At 29.7% G+C, this 15,956-nt stretch overlaps 1 protein-coding gene across 1 annotated transcript in view; it reads left to right on the plus strand.

Annotated features, from left to right (window-relative positions):
• The window catches only part of LOC107436291 (uncharacterized), a 62,085-nt gene extending 46,447 nt beyond the window's left edge, over nucleotides 1-15,638 (plus strand). Inside the window, exons 11-16 of the mRNA XM_043047578.2 lie at nucleotides 3,056-3,204; nucleotides 4,713-4,993; nucleotides 7,933-7,990; nucleotides 10,061-10,275; nucleotides 11,188-11,396; nucleotides 14,823-15,638. Coding sequence (XP_042903512.1) covers nucleotides 3,056-3,204; nucleotides 4,713-4,993; nucleotides 7,933-7,990; nucleotides 10,061-10,275; nucleotides 11,188-11,396; nucleotides 14,823-15,015 — 1,105 coding nt within the window. The 3' untranslated portion in view covers nucleotides 15,016-15,638. The remainder of the gene's footprint in view (nucleotides 1-3,055; nucleotides 3,205-4,712; nucleotides 4,994-7,932; nucleotides 7,991-10,060; nucleotides 10,276-11,187; nucleotides 11,397-14,822) is intronic.
• Nucleotides 15,639-15,956: the final 318 nt, after the last annotated feature.

A 15,956-nucleotide genomic window follows, 5' to 3' on the forward strand; every position in this document is an offset into this window, starting at 1 on the left:
GTACTTGTTTAATATCACTTGCAAAATAATTTAAGCTGAGTACTATTAGTAACGTTATATTTTTGTTCGATTCCTACAAATTACAATAAGACCACTAATAACGATTTTGTATTTAAAGAGATTCTTGATTTAACGAGAAAAATTGAGTCTTTTGAGAAGGTGTGATGCTACAAATGCAATCGAGTTTACTTTTAGCGGGAAATCGCTCATCACTTCTTGTGTAAAACTAGAGAAATAATTTTGAAACAGTGAAATAATATCAGAAACGAAAATAATGAAAAACTTTACGAGGGGTCGGTCGGGCATATGCCATTAATGTTGAAATTGATTTTTTTCAATGCACCTTCCCTCAGATAATTTATTCTGTTTTTTTCTCTTTTTTTTTCCACAGAACATTTACACATGGTGCTTAGCGTTTTTAAAAAGCGCTTGAAGGTGCTTATTTTCGATTTTTAAAAGCCCTTAAAGGTGCTTTTTCATTGGGTGTGTTTAAAAAGTGCTTCATTTTCTCTTTTCGAAAACGAAAATTTTTTTCTTTATCATGTCGATTTTCGCCACGTATTATGCAAAAGCGTGCTTTTCACATTGTTCTATTTAACGTTTTCACATTATGAGCATTCAACGTTTTTCACAACGTTTTCACAACTATTTCGTCGTATCGTCAGTTCACAGCTTATGCAAGCGCCAATCATTTTGCATGTTTGATGAAATACTTGCGAGTCCGCATGTGAGTATACTGAGCTGGGTTCGGGGAGATTATTACACTCTCATGTGCAACTCTGCTGCATTTTGCAAGATATTCTCAATTTCAGGCTTCATTTTCCACCCTCTGACATCGAACCGAAAAATCTCTCGATCATTTTATAATGGTTAATATAATCAAGAAAAGAGTTCTTTGTCAGAAACTAGTTATTTTATCATGATCATGTAAAGTCTTTGAAAATTATTTTGCATTTTGTTAATGTATGTAGTGCTTAAAAATATTTTTTGAGTGCTTGAAAAATACTTAAAAGGTGCTTATTTTTTTTTTGAAAGATTTGGCTACGCACCCTGTTACTTATACATGTTTTCACTGGGATAGCTGTCAATATATTTCTTTGGTAGAAAATGTTTGAAAAGAAGTATAAACTAGTAACTTTTACTTTTTAAAAAGTTTCATCAAAATTCTTTCTTAACTCAAAAAGTATTCATGTTAACGCTAAGACATTATCACACCGTACAACTGATATAATCTCAAATATACCTAAACATTTTCGAAGTGGTATCATTAAGTAATTTCTTAAAAAAGGTGCATCGAAAAAGGTCAGTTATAGCTTATTGATATATGCCCTACCGACTACAGCAAAAAATCAAAAAAGAGACGAAATCATATCTTCAAAACAGTTTCAGAATAACTAGACAGGTTTCAAAAAGTGATAGTAACTCGAAAGAGAAAGGTATTTAGTCACTCTCAGTCAGAATATAACAAAAGAACATTGATCAGTTAGCGATTTTTTTTAAAAATCGATTAATAACTATTATTGATGAGGATTTTTTTCACTCCGGATAAACATGAGTAACATGGCTTCGAAGTGATAAAAGCTTAAGGAAATCAAGTGATTCTGAAAAATTAACTTCGTTTACATGCAAGAGCTATATACTATGCTGGTATATAAGTATATACTATGCTGGCATATATTTTACGGTTCCGTGAGTTAGTACTTTTAAAACCAGTGATCAGTTTTTTGAAACCTCCGATTATATTTAGATCCAACCTAAAATTCGTTATTTATTTAGTCCTTTGTTAGCCTTTAGGAAATAACTTCAAGTAAAATGCCAATGAAACAGAAATGGTATTTTTTGAGAAAAAATATATACAGAGAGTGTCCCAAAACGACCGCATAAACTCTGCACAGCTAGATTCCTCGTTGGGAGTACATAAATACTGACCAAAGAAGCGTTCCTATACGATCCATAGTTTACGAGAAAAATACGAAAAACAAAGTATGACGTCACTGCCGGTGCAAGAGAAAACACTTTATTTAACATATCAACAGCAGTATACTATGCACAATTTAAAGCCGAATATGAGCGGCGAACGTTTTAAACATCATCGTCTTGAAAGATATGCAAATACTGTTGTTGATATGTTCAATAAAGTGTTTTTTTTTTCTTTCACCGACAGTGACGTCATACTTTGTTTTTCATATTTTTCTCTTAAACTATGGATCGTACAGGAACGCTTCTTGGGCAGGTTTTATGTACTCCCAGCGAGGAATGTAGCTGTGCAGAGTTTATGCGGTCGTTTTGGGACACCCTGTATATATATTTCTGGTAACAACGTATTGAATAAATTATGAAAAGAATAAGCATTCATTGCATTACTATTTCCTATCTCGCTTTTCAAATCAAAATAAACTAATTAGTTTGTTTAATAAAGAAATATGTTTCCCTAATAACTATTTTCAACATTCATAGCAGTTTTTTTTTCCATTTCAAAGTAAGCCACAATTTGGCTTATTTTGTTCCTTTTCAGCTTGATGAAACCAAAAAACACCAAAAACAAATTCTTGACTAGACAAGATATAGCCCAAGGCTGTCAACTTTGCCTGTCAGTCATAAAACCCAATTTAAGATAATTAATGATAAAGCGATATTAAATCTTCATTAAATATTTTTAAAGTAGATTTTTATAGAGTATAACATTCACAATTACCTTAAAAAACTAAAAAGAACTCGGTAATTTTTGCAAAAAGACTTTGATAATGATTTTGATAAAATGAATAATAAAATATGGTTTTATAACATGTAATAAAATATTGTAAACGTGGTAAAATTTTTTAACTTAATTATGATACTTTAGATCAGTACGTAAAAACCATTTATTTGTTTAAATTTACTTTTCAGTTTTATATATTTTGCAAAATGTGTGGTAATAAGAACTATAGGTTTAAAAACGAGAATTTTCGATAAATCGTTATCGTATGAACGGGAAAAACTACCCAATGGTTTAAGTACCATATACTTTTGATTTCATTAACCAAAAATATTTTAATCATCTATGTCTTGATCACAGTGGAAATTTCAAGCCAGCAGAGATCGATACCAATACCGAAGAGAAATTGGTTTGGAACGTGCCAAAGGAATCTGTTGTTACTCCACCAATGGAAGTGAAAGTTGTTTTAAATGAAAATCAAAAGATTACAACTGTCTGCTCTAAAAGAGGTAAGATTGCTGTAAAATCTCACTGAATAGAATTATAAAAAAAATTATTGAATAATAATAAGAAAAAAATTAAACATCTAAGTAATTTTTTAAAATTTGTTTTTTGAACATTAATTTCTTCCATGCATAAAACACTTTATGTTTTAATTATTAAGTTTTCAGTTTTAAAAGTACTTTCGACTAATAGATTTTAAAATAGATTAATAAAATTTAGATTTTCTACTAGAGTAACTACTAGTTCTTATTGCCTGTTCATTCGCAACTTTTTTAAAATAGAAATTATTTTAGACACAACTCTCAGTTTAAATAGCTGGACTAAATGACAGCTTTAATTCGTATAGCTGAATTATAATTACACTAGGGAACAAATTTTTTGTTGCTCAAATTTCAAATTCTCGATCTTGCCTGGTGTGGGGATTTCAAATCAGAAATCAGGTTTGCTCCTAAAGCTACAGATTTTTTAATTTTTTTAAAATTACATTTTTGGTCTTTTTTTGTCGAAATGTATAAGTTTGAAAAAGTTATATATAACAGGAGATTGCATAAATGTTGCGATAAACTTGTAGGGGAGTTAAGGCACATAATCAGAATGAAAACTGCATTGGGACCCATGCCCAAAAATGCTATAGTCCGAGCCTAGGTGCACTTCCCTATTGTGACCTGTTCAGAAGCATATGAAGAAACAGTTCATAATAGAGGAGAGCTTCTAGCAGCGTATGATGACATTTCTGGGCATGAGTTCCTATGCAGTTTTTATCCTGATTAAGTGCCCTGACTCCTCTAGAAGTTTGTAGTAACATTTATGCGACACCCTGTTGTGTATTATATTTTTTATCTTACAAATTTTGACAAAAAATAAACCAAATTTTTTTTTTTTAAATTTAATTTTGGAGAGAGAAACCGATTGCAGTTTGAAGATTTTGATACGAAAGTGTCTAAGAACTGTTAAAAAATCTCATCAAACAGAATTTTTTTTTCTCTAGTGTTATCAGTGTTATCAACTTTTTCGATCACGTCAATATTTTTATTCTCATTTTTAAATCACTTTTAAATATCAGTTTAAAAATGGACAGAATCACTAAAACATGTCATAAATTCTCACGGAGGTTTTTATATTAAACCTCACGCTACGACAAGTTTCACTTCAAAAGCAGATATCTACAGCAAATAGTTTTAAGCCCCATTTTTATTAATTAATTTTTCTGTAATCTAGAGTTTCATAAATGTTTTTTTTTTAATATTTGCTGAAGAACCGGTTGACATCCGAAAGTTAAGTATTTTGAATCCAATGGTATGGTGGTAGCAATATCGTGATCATTGTTCCCCCGTCGCTTTTTTTCCCAGGCAAGCAAGTACACTGTAAAAAATTCCAGATCAAGTTACGTTATAAAATACCGGTACTTTGATGCATTATCTGTAAATCCATTTTACCATAAAACCCATTTTTATTACTTGATTTCAAGTGAGTGCTTTTGTTTCCGTTTTAATTATAAAAAATTCTTTTCCAGAAACGATGGAAGATGAAGATTCAGGTCGATCCTCATGGTGGTCAGAGACCCAACATAGCTCCATCTATGACAGTCAAGAAGATCATCTCTATGGTCCCAAATGGCCTACTTCATTCTTTTCTCAAGTACTTGTGCTGTCAGAACGTAATTTCATAGAAGGACGTAGGAGAATGCTGTCTAAACTGAACTGGGCACAAACGATTGGACTGGGCATTGTGAGCGGTCTGATGTGGTTTCAAATAGCAAGAAGAGAGGATACCATTTTTGACATTAAGGGATGGGTAAGAATATAATCATAATAAATTCGTGAGAATATAATCATAATAAATAATTAATTCATATCGACCAGCCATCACTGGGATTCAAACCCGGCTTACTTCATTGGAAGGCGAACGTTCTCTATTGGAAGTATATTTTATTTTATTTTATAACCATCGTTGAACAGCCGACCCAATTTTTGGGTTTACGACTACTAATGTTCAACTAATGACTTGTAATTTTGAGCCCAATCCAGAAGACAAGGAAATTCCTGGATCAGATACTGGGAGAAATTTGCCTTCTTGGATGACTATTTTTTATGGAACTAACCTGCATTTGCTTTACATGAAGATTAAGACCACGAGAACCTCCCACGATTAGTCTGACGTCAAGAGGACTCTAACTCATGATCAGTCTACCACTGAGGATATTTTACGTCAGCACAGTGGTCGGTGCAAGCCGGATGCGGAATTCGTAACGACCAGCCATCGCTGGGATTCGAACCCGGTTCACCTCATTGGAAGGCGAACGCTCTGTCCCCTGAACCATCTATGCAATGTANTGAGATTCAAACCCGGCTTACCTCATTGGAAGGCTATTGGAAGTATATTTTATTTTATTTTATAACCGTCGTTGAACAGCCCACCCAATTTTTGGGTTTACGACTACTAATGTTCAACTAATGACTTGTAATTTGGAACCCAATCCAGAAGACAAGGAAATTCCTGGATCAGATATTGGGAGAAATTTGCCTTCGTGTATGACTTTTTTTTTGATGGAACTAACCCGCATTTGTTTTACATGAAGATTAAGACCACGAGAACCTCCCACGATTAGTCTCAAACCAATAATCAGTCTACCACTGAGGATATTTTACGTCAGCACAGTGGTCGGTGCAAGCCGGATGCGGAATTCGTAACGACCAGCCATCGCTGGGATTCGAACCCGGTTCACCTCATTGGAAGGCGAACGCTTTGTCCCCTGAGCCCTCACTTCCCTGAGCCATCTATAAAACGTTTTTATGATTCTGTACGTTTATTATTGCTTCAAAAACAGTAAACGTATAATTTTTCTTCACGCCCTTTCTTCGAAGAAGCTTGTCGTCTTGCAAAGGGACAAAAAATGATTTACGCTGCAAAAATATTTGAACTAGTATTTCAAATAAATTTTAATCTATTCATTTTTAGAATATTTATTTTAGAATATTTATTTTTACAATTAATATTTTGGAGATTTCAATATTGTGATTATTTGCATGAAAATAGCGGTAAAATTATGCTTTCAAAAAAAATTTGCCTTACTTCTTTTTAAGCACATAAATATTTATTGCAACGAAAATTAGAAAAATTGAGCATAAATCCTCTATAAAGACAAAATTTGCAATCTTAATAGGGTGGTTTACATAACTATAATAGGAAATATAGTTTTTTTTTTTTTTTTTTTTTTTTTTTTTNTTGCTTCATTTACTCATTTGAATGAAATGAGATCTTTGGGTAAAGCTGCAAAAAAATAAATAAATAAAAAGTAAACACTTGTCTGGCAGCGTGTCAATTGAAGTAGCTTATAAAAAATAATTTATGAGGGAATTAAAATTAGTCGCAGAACACTAACAGCTAATATCTAAGAGTTTTTAGTTCACTTCTGAGTAAAGAAGAAGCATCATTCCACTTCATTACCTTGATTATTTTGGCTAAACACAGTGTCACTTTCATTTTAAAATAAATTCTCTCCCAAATTTTTAACTCGAGATCAATATTGGAAATTTCATTTATTTATTTATTTTTATTAAATAAAGTTGCCATATTTTCATATCACTTACGAAGTTTTTAAAAATGCAACATTTTGAAATACTTAAAAAAATAAAATTATTTATACATGCTGTTAAAAATTATAAACCGTGTTAAACGATAAGATTATTTCATATAACTGCAACCTCGATGCGTTTCCAAGTTTAACCACAGTATGCTGCAAAAATAATAATAATAATAATAATAATAATAATAATTCACAGACTTGATTACTCGTTAATGTGATTCAACATAAACATAATATTCTATTTCACACCTTATTAAGGGTGAGGAAAACTTGCAAGCTATAATAACTTAATGTACCGCCAATATATATGCAAAAGCGTTACGTTTACCCTCAGCTCTAACGTTAACGTTATTCGAGCTTTACAGCGCATGCGCAAATATTTCCCTACAAATCGCAGGAAAATAAGTTTAGCGTAACGGCTAGCGCAAATTACTTAATGCAAATTCTTTCTACTCAATGTGAAATCTCTCTAAATGATTCAACGTTGAACCATGTTTTTAGAATGTACTACATTATTTCGAATTCTAAACTACCTATTAAGTTTTGAAAATTAAACTATTTTATTTTTTCTTATTAGTAAATACGAACACAAATATTTCCCCACCATAAAGAAAACAATTGAAGAACTCCGTGAATAGATACTATAAATATTCTAAAAAAGCGCAATTTTAAATAAATTAAAAAAAGAACCTTGTTACAAGCTACACAGTATATAACTTTATTTTTCTATTCGGTATATGTAACACTCTTATTAAAGACGAGTTCTAAAGGGGGGGAAAGTGTTTCTAACCCAACTTCCTACTATATTGCAGTATTTTCTAAAAGAGATGTTCCTAAAATCTTAATCTTTTAAGTAAAAACAGAAAAAATTATATACTAAAATTTTTATGAAACCTTTTTATGTTCTTTTCTCTATTTTTGCGGAAGGGGCATTTTTTTATTAAAAAATGTCTAATAGCATCGCAAATTCATTTACATTTTAATTACCCAACAGATAGATTTAAATCCAAGCTTAATGATTCAGTTTTATAGTGCACATGGAAAACTCCTTGTGTAAGCCTATTAAACAATTTCTTAAATCTATTTTTGTTTAAAAATTATTCACTAGGTTTTCCATTCAAAACATAATTAAACTTTCTTATTTCAGATGTTTTTCAGTTCTACATATTGGATGTTATTTGCTTTATTTGAAGCCCTCGTTTCATGTAAGATTTGTTTATTTACTCTTATCCAACTACTGAAACTCACTGATAATGAATATTAAACAAATTAATAAATCTTTTTACTAATTGATCTAAAAATTTTATTTCTGAATTTTATAATAATAAAACTTCTGTCAAACTTTTACAGAGTAAACCATAGCGGTCACAAACTTGGAGGAAAGACAAACCATCTTGAGAATTAGCAATGTATAGTAAACCATGGCCAAAAATGTCATCGTATGCCGCTAGGGGTGCTTCCCTTTTGTTAACTGGTTGCTTGAACGCATTTGAACCCATTCTTCTCTTTATCTCAATTACCTTAATTTTATGTTTCTTAATAATTTTTATCGAAAATTTTCAATATTTATCTGTTTTATCGTGTTTACTAATTTGGTGGTTAAAGAGCCCACTAATTTGTTTGCTAAATCAGTATATAACAATAAGTTATTTTTCGGTGTACTTGAATGTATTTTCACCAATAATTATAAGAAAAAAGGAAATTAACATAAAATTTAGATAAAAAGAATCAGTTTAGTTATTTCAATAAGGAAGCGTTCCAGGCGCATTCGATGACATATCTGAACACGGATTGCTGAGCAATTCTTAATTCTTATGGTGTGTCCTATCTCCACTGCAAGTTTATAACAGCCATATTGAGTCAGTCAGTTTAAACCAAACATATATAGCTTAATTTTTATTAATTATTGTGAATAATTTTAAAATTCCGGTAGAAAATATAATCTTTAATACTACCATGCAATTGAAAGAACAACGTAAGTGCTCCACGATTGATTCCGAGAAAAGTGGCTTGACAACTTTTCTCCTTCTATTGCTAATGCTATGAACGCTAAAGTAGAATTTCAAAAAACAGATAAAACAAAATGTGTTATTGATTTTTTTTTTTATATGTAGCTTACCATATAAAGATGCCAAATATATTAGAATCTAAATTTGGAATATTTTGTCGCTTACATTGACTTTTCAATTGCACTGCAAAATATTAAACACTTTTTTTTTTAAAAAAAATACTACCCAAAATCCTATAGGACGTTGTCTACTGTAAAATATAGAACTACTATAAAATATAGAACTATAAAAAATATCTATATAATTTAGGAAATTTTTGAAAGTACAATAAGGGGTTCTTGAATGAACTTATCAGTTTCTCTATTTTTCAATTGTCGTTACATAACATTTTTGTTAGCGGGCAATCATAAAATTCGTTTATACAATGATAATTCAACGAAGAAAATAATTTTTATGAATTCTGCCCCCGGCATTAACTCACAACTTATAACCTGATCTACCATCTATATTATAGCATAGGTGGAGTATTCCGTTCCCATACATAGGTGGAGTATGGGGAGATAAGAAAAAATTTTCCGTTCAAAAAGTGGTTGCGAGTTAAAAAAAAAAAAAGGCTAATATCAAAAATTGAAAATGATAAACATAAAAAAATCGACTTCTTTCATTAGGTTTAAACAAATACTATTTTTTATTATTACTAGGGAAAGAATCAAAATTTTATTTTATTCTTTTATTTGTTAAAAAAGTCAATGACATATTTGAAAAATAAGCAGAAATACTTATTTGTTACTAATTTTCAGCGGTCTTTGCCTGTTTTCGTGACAATAACCATACACATAATTCATTCATCTTCGATTAATTGAGTCATACTTCTCATAGTACAGTTTTTACCAAAATTTTTACTTCTTTTCAGTGCGTGATATATTTTTAAACAGCAATAATCTTGTAAATTTAAAAATGACCGTAAAGAAATAAAACCCAATACTTCTCTTTATGTTCAATTTTTATCATCTCATTTTAAATTTGGATTTTCGCCCTCTGCAATTTCGATTGCCGATGAGATGCGTGCATAAAGTGAGAGATTTAATGCTGTTATCCCTTCTATGTTATTGTCCAAACAAAAACATACATCAATTTCCAAATAAACAGTATCTGTAATAACCATATAATAGAATTACACAGTAAAATATCAAGAACTCTTCGCTACTATTGGCAATAATAATAAACAACAAAAAAAGGTATTTATTGAACTGTTTTGAATTTCAGTTCCACCAGAGCGTGAAGTCATCAACAAAGAACGTGCATCAGGTGCTTATCGCCTGTCAGCCTACTACTGTGCAAAAATGCTCGGCGAACTACCGCTAATGATCACCTTACCTACCGTCTTCCACATCATTTCATATCCTTTGCTTGGTTTCACAGTATCATATACATTCCTGGCGTTATGGGGCTTTCTTTTGCTCAGCACAGTTGTAGCACAGGTGAATATTCTTTACAATTTAAGGTTATATTTAGTAGAATAAGTTTTAAGCCCGACATTAAAAAAATTGCAAAAAGTTGCATTTGTAAGTTGCAAAAAGCTGATAGACCTCGCAGGTAAGATTTTAGAGGAAGGGAATAAGGCCAGTTTGACATAGGGAAATTTTTTTATATCTTGGGTTTTTACAATTATTGAGCTGCTTTCATTAATTTACAACAAATAACCAAGCTTTAAGTAGATTTTAGATTTTTTAGAAGCGTAAATTTTAATACAAAGTATAAATGCAGATTAATAATTAATGTTAAAATAAGCAAAACGTATGTAGCAAATGTATAAAAGGGAGGACGTATGAAAGAAGAACACCTCTATGGAATTTTCAATTGCACATTTATAAAAAGTCCCAATACTAAAATTTAAACTCATATAAATAAGATAGATACAGTGTTTTTCAGACTGACGAACGCATTAATAAAAAAAGCTTTCTCAAATTTTAAATGACATTTTCTCAAAACAACTTTTTTGATGTGTATGCCAGTGTCTAGACTATATCGATATATATAATTCCAATGTGTATAACTCTAATAGTGAGAAAAATATTTCGTTAGAAGTTTTCTGACACTTCTGTATGGTTTTTTATAACAAAATTTTTTTACAAGACAAGAAAAAAAACTTTAAAGGAAAAATAAGGTTTCAATAGTACAAATATTGAACGAGAAGTTGTTTAATTCTTGCAATATGCATCAAAAAATTCGTTTTTTAACTGGAAAGATATTAGTTATAAAGTTAAAGATTTTTTTTTTTGAATCAATTGTATCAAACACAAAATATTACATAAATATTGTTCTAATTTTCTAAGCTTACACTGAAAATCTTATGCATCTTGTAAAAAGTAATTATTATTTTTGTTTTTTAGAGTGTTGGTCTCTTTGTGGGGGCTGCTTGCAGAGATCTCCAAATGTCTGTAACAATCTCATCATTATTTTCACTATCAACAATGTTATTCGGTGGCTATTATGCCACTACAATACCACCTTGGCTTTCTTGGCTACGGTACTTGTCCATGGTTCACTATACGTTTGATGCTATGCAAATCATAGAATTTGGTGGAGGCAGTCTCGTAACGTAAGTTCAAATCAAATTAATTTTATTATACTTTTCCTTAATTGATCGTTAATTGGATACTTGGAAGTGACGAGTGACGTCACTTACAGGTATCCAATTAAATCAAATTTAAACCACATGGTTTGGTATAATCTCGTCACTTCTGAAGTTGCAAATCACCCAATTCCAAGACCCGCCTTCTACAGTAGTGAATCGTTAGATTTCATTAAAGATTTTTTTCTCCCTTTAATTTTCAAACTCTAACATGCATACTTTTATTTACTTCATTTTTGACCATGGTCGTTAAAAGATATATTAAGGCTAGTTCAGATATAAGACTCCATTTATATAAATTATTTAGATTTATCATCTATACAAATAATAAATATTTTATTTAAAAGTAACAGTTGAATATGATCAACAATTTCGGAAATGTGATTGGAGAATCACAATTTCGAAGATTGATTACTAAAAAAAATTCGTATTTTAATTTTTTTTTAAAACGAAATGGGACTTTTTTATTTTGACTTTTTAGGTCTCTACATTTTTTTATAAGACCCTATTCATATAAATTATTTAGATTTATCATCTATACAAATAATAAATATTTTATTTAAAAGTAGCAGTTGAATATGATCAACAATTTCTGAAATATGATTCGAGAATCACAATTTCGAGAATTGATTGCTAAAAAAGATTCATATTTTAATTTTTTTAAAACGAAATGAGACTTTTTAATTTTGACTTTTTAGGTCTCTACATTTTTTAATAAGACTCTATTTATATAAATTATTTAGATTTATCATCTATACAAATAGTAAATATTTTATTTAAAAGTAGCAGTTGAATATGATTAACAATTTCGAAAATGTGATTCGAGAATTAATTATTAAAAAAAATAATAAATTCGTATTTTCATTTTTTTTAAAACGAAATGAGACTTTTTTATTTTGACTTTTTAGGTTTCAGCATTTTTTTATAAGACCCTATTTATATAAATTATTTAGATTTATCATCTATACAAATAACAAATATTTTATTAAAAGTAGCAGTTGAATATGATTAACAATTTCGAAAATGTGATTCGAGAATTAATTATTAAAAAAAATAATAAATTCGTATTTTAAATTTTTTTAAAATGAAATGAGACTTTTTTATTTTGACTTTTTAGGTCTCAACAGTTTTTTCCCTTCTTTAATTGTGAAAAATTTTAAATTTAGTACATTTTTTATAGAATAGTGGTTCCTAAAAAAGGGGTGATTTTCAAATTTTCAAGGGGGAAATGAGATCGTTCCAATTACACTTTAATACAGCAGACTTTCTACTACATCATCCGAAAATGCAGTTGGTTATTCTTTCCTAAATCTCAAATAAAAAGTAAAATTTAATTCAAAATCTATCCATATTGTCAGTGGAAAAGGTTCTTGATGTTTTGTAAGATTTATTTTGTGGATTAAAAAATTATCCCAATGCAAAAAAATAAAAACATGTTTGAAGAAAACTCGGTGACAGAATTTTTGTTTTTAATAAGTAAATCTTTTTTTCGTGTGACAGAACAAAATATCCATCCCATTAAACAAAAAGTTTCAAATAATACATAGTTTTTCTTTCTAATAGTTCAAGTATTATTACTTAATTCGCTTAAATAACATTGGGTAATAAATTTTTTGCGCTTTTATACGGATACTTGATCTTGCCTAATTCAGGTTGATTTCAAATCTGAAATTAGTTTTGCTCTATAGCTGCAGATTTTTTTTAAATTACATTTTTAGTCCATTTTTTTCGAAATGTACAAGTTCAAAAACATTTATATAACAAGGGGCAGCATAAATATTGAAATAAACTTCTATTGGAGTTAGGGCACATCATCGAGATTAAAACTGCATAGGAACCCACAACTGAAAATGTCGTCGTACGCGGCTAGGAGCGTTTTCGCAATTAAAACTTATTCAGAAGCAAACGGAGAAATAATACTTCTTAAATAGGGAAGCACCCCAAGCCTCCCATGCAATTTTAATCTTGTTGACGTGTCCTAACACCCCTAGAAGTTTGTTGCAACAATTATGCGAGCCACTGTTATATAGAACGTATATTAAATTCGTACATTTCGACAAATAATAGTCTGCAAATATCAATTTAAACAAACTGTAGCTTGAAGAGAGAAACCGATTAAAGATTTGAAATCAGCGATGCGAAAAAATCTAAGATCTGTTATAAAATCTCTTGCAACAGAAAAAATAACCAATTCTTTGGGTAATTAATTTGTCAATTTAAAAAAACAATCTGGAAAATATTGTTACGCCATTATTTTCTATACCTTTGTGGTTTAACTTTAAAAATGTGTATATATTAAGAAGTCGGAAGACAAAAACAACAAAAGGAAAAGATATAAGCTCGTCATCAGTTCACACGATTATATCCGCAAAAAAAGTGCTTTCTAATATTGTATTCATTTAGCCAAAGCAAAATATATCAATACAATAAGTGTGAGGAGCACCAATTTTTTTTATAACGAAAATGGAAAAAATTTAGCGATAATTGCAAAATAAAACATTTTAAGCTAAAAAAGAAAATCAAAATTCAAGAAAATACAGAATAAAATACAAAATATTTTATACAGAACGAGTAGCGAATTCATAGGTAGTTCCACTTATCAGCATCTTTCAAAAGCGATTAATATATTTGCCTAACAAGTTTGCGAGATTAAAATAAAACAAAGAAAACTTATTCTTTTTTAGTTTTCTTCGTTAATCTCTCTCTCTCTATATATATGTGTGTGCGTGTGTATTATATATAATATATATAAGTATAAATGTAGATAAATAATTAATGTTAAAATAAGCTAAGCGAATGAATAAAAGGGAGGAAGTATGAAAGAACACCTGTATGGAATTTTCATTTACACATTTATTAGTCCCAAAAACATAAGTTTAAACTCATATAAATAAGATAGATACAGTGTTTCTCAGACAGATAAATAAAAAAGCTTTCTCAAATTTTAAACTACATTTTCTCAAAACTCTTTTGATGTGTATGGCAGTGTCTAGACTATTTGACTGAAAATTCGATATATATAATTCTAATGTGTATAACTCTAATAGTGAAANTATATATTAGGGGGACCGGAAAGTAATGTTTCAGTGCATTAAATATTCGTTAGTCTTAAAAACGAATTCATTATTTTCGATCCGGCTTTGAAAGATTGTTGTTGACGAGGGTGAATACATTATTGATTAAAAATAAAATCTTGATAACAAATATCAAATGCGCCGAAACGACATTACTTTCCGGTCCCCCTAATATACATATATATATGAATTTCGAGCCATAATGAGGGCCATAGAAAATGTGAAACAGTCTTGTGTAGAAAAGGAAAAACAGCCTTCAATAAAATTTATCCCATCAATTACAATCTTCTCTAATCAGTTTCTTCATTTTCATTTTTAGGTGCGCTCCAGAAAACACACTTTACGTTGCTTGTAGAAAAGAAAACGCTACTTTCATTCCTCCTCAAGACATCATCAATAAAGGTGGAGAACCACTGCCTTTGTGGGCAAACACTTTAGTACTTTTCCTCTTTCTTTTAGTATTCAGACTGATGGGCTACTTAGCACTTCGTTTCTTTAGAACGGCCAAATGAGCAGCAGAGATTTCTTTTCCAATCAAGTTCCAATTGGAAACAATTTAAATGCGTTCTAGTGAAACATTTGTTTGTTTTTTAGACTTAAAAAAAATAATATTTTGAGAAATGAGGAAAGTTACTAATTGTTGAATGCTAGTCACAAATTTGTTCGCAATTGGTTACTTCTCATTGGAATCATACTTAATTTATACGTAATGTGTACCTGTTTGGAACTGTCTTTTAACTGTTGCAAATATGTTTATGATCGATTGGGTTGTTTGGAAAGAATTTTCATAGTCAAAGCGAAGGAGGAAAAAATGCAATGTAGATTCCAGCTTGAACTGAGAAAAATATTTTGAATAACAGTGTTGCTTCAGTAATAATATCGAATCGAAAATAAAAATAAAGATCGAAATTTAAGCATTCGTTTAGCTATATAGTTAAATGTTATTAATTGTTCTGAGCCAAATGTTTAAAATAGTGTTTAATATTAATATTGCATTTTAGAATACAAATTCAAAAGTAAATAAATTTTTTATTTTTTAACTGACTTTTTTTACTTGTTTTTTCTTATACTTCTTCATAATTAAGTAATCGATGTTTAAAAATAAGTAAATTGAAACAACAATCTAATACCAAAATATTCATTTACATAAATCGTCTTTACTGAATGCACTTTGTGGTTCAATAATATAGTGCATAAGACATGTATGAAATTTCTTTCCAAAGTACCTAATCGTTTTTTTGAATAGGATTGTATTTCTAATTTAAAATGTTTGTTAAAATAAAAACTGGTTCTTCTTTTTCTTATTTTTAAATAACTCCTTACTATTAAATAAGTAAGAAAAACATTTTCATCTTAAATTTATGAAAACAAATCAATATTTGTTTCTCGTGTTATGTGTGATCATCTCGTTTCAAATTTTCTTAATATGTTGTACAAGCTAATGACATATACT

The sequence above is a fragment of the Parasteatoda tepidariorum genome, chromosome 1 (genome assembly GCF_043381705.1).
Source record: "Parasteatoda tepidariorum isolate YZ-2023 chromosome 1, CAS_Ptep_4.0, whole genome shotgun sequence".
Classification (NCBI taxonomy): Eukaryota; Metazoa; Arthropoda; class Arachnida; order Araneae; family Theridiidae; genus Parasteatoda; species Parasteatoda tepidariorum.